Below are 11,794 nucleotides of genomic sequence, written 5' to 3'. Positions count from 1 at the left end.
TACTGAACCCCATCGCTTACCCTAATGCATTCAAAAGTGTTCTACAGCTGTGTTTTTTTAAAAATATTCAGGGTGATCCTTTGAACCTGTCTCTAATATCATCTAAGATCGTCTGAAATCGAGATTTTGGAACAAAAAATCGTATAGAATGTTCTTGTACCTATCCCCTAAATAATAAGAGAAGGGCTACGATTTCGTTTTCAAAACTTCAATTCTGGAAATATTCTGGGAAGAGCTCCCTTTCTTGTAACACCGCCGAATATTATGTAAAATTGGGTTTTTAGAACTTTAATATCGAAAATATACATAAAAAAAGTTCCTATATCTCGGCCCAAGGAGGGGGCGATCGCCCCCATTGCCCCTCCCTTGTATCCGCCCTTGGGCCACTGATATAGATGCTTTCATAAAATTAGCAACTTTGTCACTTGGCTGTTTTTTGAAATTAACGATTCAATTACGGGACCAAACTTGAAACAAATGAACTTCAACGCTACAACAGTTTATGTTTTTCTATGACTTAAATCAATATCTTCATTGCAGTTTAAAAAAATCAACAATTCTGTGCTTTTTTTGGTATGATTACTCTCTCTTTTTTTGAACCTCAGTACCCCCATGAATAGCAGTCCTGGGACAGGTTGTCACAAGGAACCCATGAATCTGGAGGCGGTATCTGGGTGGTGGTGGAATCTTGATGGGGGTACTGGAGGTACACACCACCCATGGGTGGGGGGTAACAGTTCATTGTAGGAAGCACACTGCTGGAAGAAGCTATTGAATGAGAGAGAGAGAAAAAAAAAACATTAGGGAAAAGGGAGATACACATCAAATCATCAACAGACTTTTATTTGCATGAAATTCTGAGGAGGTGGGGGAAAAAAAACCCTCCTGTTTTTTCAGTTTTTACTGGAAAAATAGACTTTTTTACAAATTAAAATGTAGTTGACTAGTTATATGTTCTAAAAAAACATAAAAATGCAAAATATTAAAAAAAAAATATTGCAATATTTTTTCTTAACAGAAATATGCACCTAACTTTTAAAGAAATTCGAGCAATTATCCAATCGCTTTCTTTGTAAAAAACACCCAAATTATTCAAATCATCACTCAACCGATAATTTTATTAACCTTTTTCTTTCTGTCGCAAATAATGAGATTTTGAACCGAAAATTTCTTTTTTTCATTGTAGTTGTTACATGCATTTATATATCGCACAACGAATACAACACTGCCACAAGTAAAAAAATAGCTGATTTTGAGTTATATGCATGTCCTGGTGCATTTTTATTAGTTCCATTGAAAAATGCAAGAAAACCAAAAACAAACATTTTTTTTAAAACTTTTATTTTGAGATGTGACAGTTTATTATTATAAGAATTTAAGCTACAGTGCATCACATTTGAATTGATTTTTCTCGAAAAGTAGTTTTTGCAGATGTGGTAATCTTGTACTAAGTGTGCAATATGTGTGCACTACACACTTATTCATTTTTAGGTTTTTCAAAAGCATTGATCTATTTTTAAAACAAGACTTTATTTAATGAAGCAGTTCTTACATAAATCTGAAAAACTTTTTGATATAAGGTCACCCCTTGGGACTACAAAACTGACCTTATAAGCGGGGTGTGACCTTATAACCAACCATATATATTTTATGACATGTATGTAAGGAATAACATGTATATACATTAATTCCTTTTAAAAATTAAAACACTCAAAAATATCAGTAATTAGTTTATAATAGTTTAATAGATTTGATTCAATTAAAACCTTCGGAATCAATAAGAAATTTAAAAAAAAATTTTCAGAACTTTCATGTAGAGTAAAGCTGCTTGCAAATATGCCCAAGCAGAGAACGGATGTGTGACTTACCCAACTTAAAAAATTATCATTAATACTGGACTAATAGGTTTTTCTTTTAATTTAAGCACAATGGTTACTAATTGTTTTTAAAATATTTGTTTCGGCTTCTCATGACTGGTAAAAAAGTGCGATATGTACACGCTAAGTGCCCTTGTTACTGCTTCACATTTTAGTGTCACAGTCGTAATACTCAGTTTCTACTGCATTCAGTGCACTACATGCAATGTTAACAGGAATACGACTTGTCACTTTTTAATCGTCGTATATCCAGGGTTTGTACTCAATTTCAGAAATAAAATGAAGGAGTTTTGAAGGAGTACTAATGGGCTGTCATTAAATGATGTCGTACTTTTTTTCAACATATTTGACCCCCTTCCCCCTTTATCACACTTCAGCAAACTCCTCCTCTTGTCACGTGTCATATTTTTTATAAAGACATTGTTACAATAGCTGTGTGATGTCACTTTTTGTCACCCTCTCCCTCTTTGTCACAATTTCATGAGCCCGTCTCCTCCTCAAGGCATGACATCACTTGTGGATGACCCTTATCAATATATTATAACTGCGATTTACTAAACAATTGTTTTTTTTAACACAATAACTTAATGTAGTACATCTACTTATGTATTTTTAAATATTTGAATAATAATTAGACAACCTGACTTTTGCTGATGAGAGTGTGGTTGAGGAAAAAACAATAATCATGAAACTTGAAAAAATAGCCAAGCACCATTTAAGCATGTTTTACTTCACTTACGAAATGTTTTAGTCTTCCAATAACATTTTCACCTTCAACTTTTATGACTTAACTATGATCAATTTGTAAATCACATCTTTATGGGGGAAAAAAAGCACGAAATTACTACATTAAAATCGCTTTTGGGACAATTTAGTTGTCAAAGTATTATAAGTTACTGTCATAGAGGAAGACTATGTAGTCTCCAACTAAAAAAGAAGTAGCTTTGTAGGAGTTCAAACCAAAATGAAGGAGTTTGAAGGGCCCTTCAAGAAAATTTCCTTAATGAAGGAGTATTGGAGGAGTTTTGAAGGAGCGTACGAACCCTGATATTGCGGAAAATTGTCGGAAGTGATTCAGTGAGCCGGGACTTTAGAAAAGTGACCGTATATCTAGGGTGACTGCAAATAGCAGACTTGCCAACCTTATAAAAAGAAAAAACGGGATATCCAGTCAAAGCTTTAAGGGAGAAAAAGGGAGATTTTAAACGATGCTATAATAAGTAAAAAACACTGTTATAACAAGTATTTATTTGATTTTTTCATGAAAGGGAATTCACTCGTATAATAGCTCTTATAAGTTTGTAGATATTTCATTTTTTCAGACATCGTTAAAGATGAATGTTAAACTACAACACACGCGGTAGATCAAGGAACAAGATGAAAACACGCGGCGCAGTTAGCATGCGTCTGAAACTGAACGATACCGCGTAAACGGCGCATGCGTGAGATAGAAGTGCGAACGTGGAGTTAAACCAAAACACCATCGTCGGAAGCATTTCGGTCGACACTCCGAACGCACCCATCGAATGTTTGCCGCTCACCTTGCGTTCGACGAACCTCACTGGTCTTCCGGTAAGTAACCGGTTACTAACCGCAGTGTTCTATGATCAACCGGTTACCGCATCCGTTACCATTCTAAGCAGTTGATTGGAGCACGTGATCATTAGCTGTCACGTGATTAACTAACCGGTCGTGCTCGTCGAACGTGAGCTCACTGAGCATGAGCAGTGCGGGTTTGCTCTGCTAGTCACGCCATCTATTAGGGCTGTGAGTAACTATTTTAAGGAAGAAAATTAAGTTTAATTAAAAAAAAAAAGAAAAAAACCCGAATAGAGTAAAAAAACGGGAGAAATGGATACTCAAACGTACAACTGGGAGAATGGAGTAAAAAACGGGAGTCTCCCGTGAAAAACGGGAGAGTTGGCAGGTCTGAAATAGAAAACATTTTGAAAAAGGAAAGGTCCAATACCTGGTGCGTGAGAGGGGGCACCCCTTCGGACTAGGAGGCGGACACTGCTTCCACCCCTGCGGATGAGCTCTATGGCATCGGCGTGGGTCATGTTCTTCGTGTTGATGCCGTTGATCTCGATGATTTGGTCCCCGACCTGTTCCAAAATAAAGGTAGAGCTCTAGTCATTACAAAGTCTTCCCTGGACATAAACAAATACAAATATGTGTATACTAGGGTGGTTCGAAAATACATGTAAAAAAAAAAGTTTCTCCTAGATACCAAGACACCCCTACCAATAAGTTCAACAATACTTTGTCTTAACTAGACATTATATTTCCCCAATAATTGCATTATTGGCGTTTTAAAAATTAAGCTCATGTCTTCTCAATACTGAGTATGATTCAAAATTTTTTATTCCAAATTTTAAAGAAATATTAGCTACTGTGCTTTTCCTCTTTTATTAGCTACTAGTGGTACCCGCACGGCTTTGCCCGTAGTTGAAAATTAAAAGGTCATTCGGTTCCCCCGTATATTTACAAATAATGGATGACGAATTTCTCGCCAATTGGCTATGTTCATTCGCTCTCACATTCCACGTCATGATAATTTCGTAATTTACTTGTCCATCTTATGATAATTTTGCTCCGGAAAATGTTCTTAAAATTGAAATGGAACAAAATCAAATTTTCGAAAAATCACTTCGAGGTGCACACCCCCCATGCTACAAACTAACTTTGTGCCAAATTTCATAAAAATCGGCCGAACGGTCTAGGCGCGTCACAGAGATCCTGACAGAGGACATTCAACTTTATTATTAGTAATATAATAAAATAAATAATAAAGAAAAGATTCTTCTAACGATGTCATGGCTGAATTTTGCATTTCGTTTTCAACTGCAGATGAAACACAGAATATGTGTAAGAGATATGTAACAGTATTCATTAAGCTTTGACATTTTAGCATTTTGCTAAAGCCTTTTTCCCCAATTTTAGCTTTTTTGTTAAAGATCGTTCGAAGTCAGCTCAAACCCTGGTGAATGAATAGTTTCTAAGAGGGTTCTTGGGGGGGGGGGGGGGGTTTTACACTGGGGATTGATAAAGCGAATAGAACCAGCCTAGCTGTGCCCAGAGCCTGTTGCTCGTACATCTGCTACAAGAGAACTGAAACTTACCATGAGTTTCCCATCCTGGTGGGCGGGACCGTTTTCGGCAATCCTCAGCACGAAGAGGGGCATGTTCTGGAACTCCCTCCCCCCTCGGATGCTGAACCCGAAGCCCCTCGTCCCACGATGCAATTCCACCGCGTGGTACTGCTCATCATCACCAGCCACACTCTTGTTGTCCACCACCAGTTGCGGTGGCAGAGAAGAGGAAGAAGAATCGAGACAGTTGCTGGAAAAGCAAGCGTTCAAATTGATTAATGAAACGCGATTAATTCCACCACTATTATTGCTATCAGATTTCAACTAACAATGTACAGTGCAACAATGTACAGGCACATTGAAACCAAGAATGCACCTAGAAGAAAATGGAGAGAAAATGATCGGCCCATTGCCGATTGATTGGCAGCAGACTACTTATAATAATGATTTTTTATATTTCAATTTCTCAATCACCATCTTTTCTTTTTTATTTATAATTGCAACTTTCCATAACTAACAGCGTGTTTATTTCTGTAACTGGTGATTTCTATTCTTCTACTTTCAAGATAAAAAAAATATTTTGAAATTTTATTAAATTGGTAGATTAATTTCAATAGTTTAGTACACGTAAAACATTTTTGGTTCTTCAGCTTTAATAATTACAAACACTCGTTATTATAGTAAAGTAAACTAATACACTAAATAAGTATGCAATTGATATAACTCCGAGAAAGGAATACTTCTACTTCAGGGGCAAAATTTCCAGCCACTTTAGAGTCTTTAACTATTAGGCTCAAAATCAGGTAATATTGATATACAGGCAAATACCATCAACAGGTACTTTTTAAAATTCATAGACAGTTTTGATATTTCTTTAACAAATTTCCTCATTGAGTGACGTTCGTTGCTCGCCAATTTCATGGTTCCTCCAGTCAATACCCTAAAGGTGGTGTGAGGTCTCAACGGTTTTTTTGGCCTTCCACGACGATTACGTCTTGTTGGGGGGGGGGGGTCATTCTTGGAGACCACACGCAACCACGAGTTATCCCACGGTCTTACACAAGAATTTTTTTTTCCCGAGGAACTTCCGTATGGTAAGTCACAAAGTGATACAGTGCCCGCCGCTTATTAAAATCACATTTGTTCTGAGGACATTCAATTTTATAAAGCGGCTGATTTTATAAACCGGCACTCATGCACTGAAAAAAAAATAAGGTTTTCAAGTATAAATACTCTAAAAAAGAAATAAATTACGATTAATTGTATTTTATTTTTAGTCTAGTTGTATTGTATTGTTTTAGTTCAGTTGCAAAATACAGTTGATATTTTAACTTACATAAGGTACATTTTCAAAATTTCACAAGGGTCTCAAAATATTGACTTATTGTTGCTTGAGTAAGAGAATTTGAAAGTAAAGATTGAGAAATCCCTCATTTAATTGCGGCATCACACTAACTACGTTTAGGAAACTTGTCATACTTATTCAAAATTTCGGATTAATCTTTCACACTCAAGTCATCACGACTTGCTAGCTAACAATTTTAACTTAATTGTAAAAATGAACTGTCAACCCCTGTAGATAGCTGAATGTGCACGAACTGATTGAAACTCAGTGGTCAGGCTGCATGTCGAAACAGATCTGCGAAGTGGAAACAGGCAGCACCAACTAAATATATGGCTCTGAAACAGTTCTCTTGTGGCTGCTTCATTCTTCTTCTTTTTTTTTTTTTCATTCAACCCCCCAAGAAAAAAAACGTACACCCTTCACCTTTTTTTTTCGTTTTTGTTTATGTGAATTTGTTATTTTATTAGTGCTGCACTGTTTTAAATCTTGAAAGAAAAAATAAAATCCTGGTTCTATTCAGAGAAGAATTAGCATTTGCTCTCCAAAAGTTTGATTTTATAAAACGGCGAGGATGATTTTATTAAAGGATAATTCTAACATATTTTGATATAGTAATGATTCTGTTCTTCCAGATTTGATTTTATAAAGCGGCTGATTTTATAAGCCAGTGATTTTATTAGTGACGGGCACTGTAGAAACAAGGGGCCCTCGGGGGTGATGTCTTACACAAGATCCCCCCCAAGATTATACAAAAGTTACGGTCACTACGGCGCCACTCCACCCCTTTGTCTCAGAGCGCAGACCACCCTGTGGTGAGAACCGAAAATTTCTTCGGGGGTCTGAAAAGCATCTGGAGGCAGAGATGGTTATGTTACGAGCCGGGACTGAGGTCCGGAATTCTCTCTGGAACGCAATGTTCCAAAAGTCAGGCTTGCAAATCCATTAACTTGAACTTCGCAAAAAAGTTAGTCCTCTGTGGATAATATTACTACATTTACAATGTTTTGTAAATTACTTGTACATAGCTGTATGCTATTAATCCATATAAATAAAAGTTATTTTTATTAATTATGGTCTGGTAAGCTACAGTCAGTGGTAAGAATAGTTACATGCTGGGGTTGCATAGTGCATACCTGTTAACCTTCCAAAGAAAAAAATCTGGTAGATTTTTTATCGCCCCTTTAAGTACAGTCATATGAAGCTTCATATGAGAATAGAATTTAAATTCACAGAATAAAAGTAAATATAAAGTTAAAACTTATTTTTTGATCAAACTTAATAAGCATCGATAATGTTGCTAGATTTTGATGTACTTACGTTTGAATTTTAGCTGGAAGCTTTCAAACCGTGGAGAATACATCTGGTCAATCTATAAAAACATTTTTACTGGGTTTTTTTTTCCATATAATTCCCTAAATAAAGGGACTTTCTTAAAGGTTTATCAAGTCCAGTAGATTTTTAATGAAAATCAGGAGACCGGGAGAAATACTCAAAATCTAGGAAACTACTGAAAAAAAAAAAGTCGAGCTGGCAGGTATGATAGGGATAATTCAATTGCATATTGGTAGTTCTTTTCGTCTGCCGCTGAAGCTCAGCCTAAGACTTTAATTTATACTTGACTCAAAATAGTTCTCTTTCAACTTTATGGAGAGAGGAAAATACTGTATGATTTGCAGCCTGCTGCATGCAGGGGTAGGAGTTCAAATTTAAAAATTCCAGGACATAATTTTAATAAAATTCCAGGACAATTCCAGGACATCATTCATGACTTTACAGATTACTTTCGGAGTAAGTGGAACCTACAATATATAACTATTATGGCACAGAGGAATAAATGGTTAATTCAATCTGTTTATTTACTTAATTATTTATCCAGGAAACACTGGCAGTACTGCTTAGTCCCAGCAATAAGTATATCTACTAATTTTCATCACTATAAAATGAAAACTATGATCTCCAGCTAGCAGATAAGGCCATAAGATGAATTTAGAAGGAAAATAAACCAGGGGTTCGCAAATTCTTCCGATTTCTGGTACCCCTATATGAGGAATTAGAGGGTACTATGAGGAATTAGAATTTCCTCCTAGCACCCTACTCTATGTGTTACATGCAGATTTAGTGATACCATGGACAATTCGTCTTCTCCTAGGGAATCCCAGGGTGCCGCAGCAAAGATTGGGAACCCTTGACATAAACAATGAAATAAAACTAGCAACTGCAGCTGCTAGACCCATGAAAATTCAGTATTTTTAACAGTTCTCAAAAAAAGAAGAAAAAAGTTATCAGCTAAAGTAATATCAACTTGCATGTAAATTTCAAAAAATACTCTGTTCATGAGATGTCAAACTATTTTCTAAATAATTATGATAGCAACACATTTTAGTTTAGATGTTTGTTGAAACATTGTTACATATATACATTATACACTCATGAACATATTATATATTAATACATTTTTAATGAGAAGCAATTCTCTTGATTTTTTAAATTCATTAACAACTTTACAAAGATCTTGATGAAATAAGGACCAACAAAATGAACAATCTAGCAACTTACCTCTTAAAAACATCACTGAGCTTTACTGTGAATTGAAAAAGTAGGATACACAAGCAGAATATTCCAAATGTTATGTATTTATATGTTCTCCAAAGATTAATAAATTTCCATAAATTATTCAAATGTTATTAACAGGCTTTTTGTAACCCAAAGATGAGGAATAAACATGAATTACAAAGGAAGGAAAATTTAAGCTTGCCTTTGCCGGAACAATATTAGTAAATGAAAATTTCAGGGAAATCCCCAATTGTACTAAAACAATATTTTTAAAAAAAAAAAAAAAAAAAAAAAGTATTTTTAAAAACAATTCAAATTGAAATTTCCAACAAAATAAATTTTTGAAATTGAATTAACATTTAAAAAAAAATTATGACCAAAATTTTAGAAAAAAAATTAGGAACCTAGTGATATTTGCCAACTAAAAAACTATAATTGCAATGGGCTTTAAGGAGTCACATAACCTCAAAAATGACCTTTTGACCCAAAAAAATTTTAATGGATTTTAAAATTGCTTTGAACACACGGAAAAAATATCAATCTAGCTCAATTATTTAAAAGGTTATGCATGATTTTAGTTCATTCCCGCTATGTGTTTTAATGGAAAAGCAAAACTTTGAAGTGTTTTTTCTGAATGGTCCTTTTTTGTGCTTCCATGTTAGCAAAATCACTAAGGATTTTTTTCTATTAAGAAAGTAATTTTTAAATAATATTTTTTTGCACTCAGGATAATATGTTTAACAAAACTGTGCATTGAATAAGCATTTTATAAATTACTAAAATTTTTAGAGCATGTTGAACCTTTATAAAACATAAGATAAGAAATTAAGATTGTTTACATAATAGATCACAGAAAATGTTCAAACCAATATATAAGCAAATGAATGCAGAGATATTTCGACATAATTATTGTGATCATTAAGCAAAAAACATTTTTGAAATAAATGCTAAAACCAAAAAGCCTTAGGGTTTATAAAAAATTAAAATTTTCAAGTTTTCGTATTTTCGGAAAAAGTGGGCAGCTTTTTTAATCTTAGAAAATAAATTATTGATTGTTAAATAAGTGTACATGCAACAGTTTAAAAAAAATACATGTTTTACTTAAAACTAAAAAAATTTCTACCAGTATTTTTACAGCGGCGAAGGTGTGAACGTGAACCCTCCAATCCTCGAGAGGCGCACAATCGTTTCGCACACAGCGCATGCGCTGAACCTAGATGGCCCACGTGATCAGCTGAGGAGACGGTTGACGGCAAATGAATACAGCCCGGCGATGGGATTGCAGTTTTCACGCTTTTTTTTTTCAACGGGGAAAACTTTATTTTTTATTCATTCAAACAAAAAGAAAGGCTTGAAATTCCAGGAATTCCAGGACATTTTTAAACATTCAAGGACATTCCAGGACATGAAAAAAAAAATCAGGAATTCCAGGACAACTCCGAGCCCTGTGCATGAGATATGTTTTTTGTTTCCAGGTCATGTAAAGCAATTGAAAAAGTAAGTTTTAATGGGAATTTCACTATCGCTTTCAGCATTGAAGTCAATATTCGTTGGTTGCCCCCTCGCCCGTCAAAACTGCTAATACTGAGAAAAGTCTTTTTCTATTTCGGACAATATGGATATAACATTTGGAAAACAATCCAATTTTTTCTAACTCAAATTAGCAAAAAAAACAAAAAAAAAAAAATTCTGCTGTTAAAATAATTTGTTAATTCAGGGTTTATGATTCGGTAAATAGTGGTTTTCGCCTTCATTTCAGTCGGTGAAAAAGAAAAATTCGAAAAATAGCGGTTCGTTAAATCGGGGTTTGACTGTAACTTGTTTTTGCTGTTCGTGGAAATATAGGACTTGGAAGGTGGACTGTATTTTTTATGCACAGGATTTTCAAAATTTGCAGTCGTCTATTTCGATCTAGGTCTGGCGAGTTCCAACTTTGTTTCAAAAATGTGAATGAAAATGCTACCTCTGATTGCTCGAGTTGTCTTCTTGGGCCTGTGGCTGTCCCACAGTCAAGGTGACCCGATGTCCCGATTCCTTGATGAGGTTAACGATGTCACCGTGATGCAGGTTCAGGATGTCCACCCCATTGACGGCAAGAATACGATCGCCCACACGCAAGCGTCCACACCTTTCTGCGGGACTTCCCTCGATGATGCGACCTTTAAAGACACGATGAAGGTTACGAAAGCATAATTCATTTCTTACGAGGAAACAACACACGGGGCTGCCACAGGAGTTCAACAATGAAATTCCCTGGCAATTTCAGGTTTTCCAGTTGCTTTTAGAAAAAATTCCAGGTTAATGAATGTCGACTTGCGTTATTAAATACCAATACAACATTTTTTGAATGTAAATAAACCTCCTTTATGAATCAAATAATGCTTAAAAAAATTTATCAATAATTGTAATACAGTAGAAGACCATTATAATGCACACCTTGGGACCAGAGTTTTTGCGTTATACAGGTTCTGGCGTTATATAGGTCATTTCACAAAAAACTAATATTCAAAATATATATATATTAGCACTTCAGAATGAGTTTTATCTGTAGTGAGTATTAAAGTACTTATTATATAATGAGTCATTCACAAAAAAATATGTTTCTTTATTACAAAAAGTGAAATATCCTACACTTCTGCTAGCTTCATGGTTTGCATAACAGCTGCATTTTCAAGAACCATCTGGTATTTTCATTTACTGTGAATGGTAATTTTCATTTAAAAGCTTTGAATTAAGATGAAAAGATGAAAAACTGATTAAAAATTTAATTTTCCTAACAATTTTTATGTTTGCAAAGCAGAACAGAGGGATTTTTTAAACTTTAAAACCTATTGTTTACTTCTGAAAAGTTGTGCGGTTTATAGAGAATTGTGTTATATAGGTCGGTGTTATAAAGGTATTCTACTGTATCAATATAGTAAGCTAAG

General features: G+C 34.8%; 1 protein-coding gene across 1 annotated transcript in view; it reads right to left on the bottom strand.

Annotated features, from left to right (window-relative positions):
* Nucleotides 1-601: 601 nt before the first annotated feature.
* LOC129221082 (membrane-associated guanylate kinase, WW and PDZ domain-containing protein 1-like) overlaps nt 602-11,794 on the bottom strand; it is a 94,795-nt gene continuing 83,602 nt past the window's right edge. Inside the window, exons 18-21 of the mRNA XM_054855521.1 lie at nt 10,831-11,026; nt 5,000-5,159; nt 3,847-3,982; nt 602-768 (exon numbers count right to left, since the gene is read on the bottom strand). Coding sequence (XP_054711496.1) covers nt 602-768; nt 3,847-3,982; nt 5,000-5,159; nt 10,831-11,026 — 659 coding nt within the window. The remainder of the gene's footprint in view (nt 769-3,846; nt 3,983-4,999; nt 5,160-10,830; nt 11,027-11,794) is intronic.

Source organism: Uloborus diversus, chromosome 4 (genome assembly GCF_026930045.1).
Source record: "Uloborus diversus isolate 005 chromosome 4, Udiv.v.3.1, whole genome shotgun sequence".
Classification (NCBI taxonomy): domain Eukaryota; kingdom Metazoa; phylum Arthropoda; class Arachnida; order Araneae; family Uloboridae; genus Uloborus; species Uloborus diversus.
Note: the sequence above shows the minus strand (reverse complement) of the source record. Positions and strands in the feature narration are given on the sequence as shown.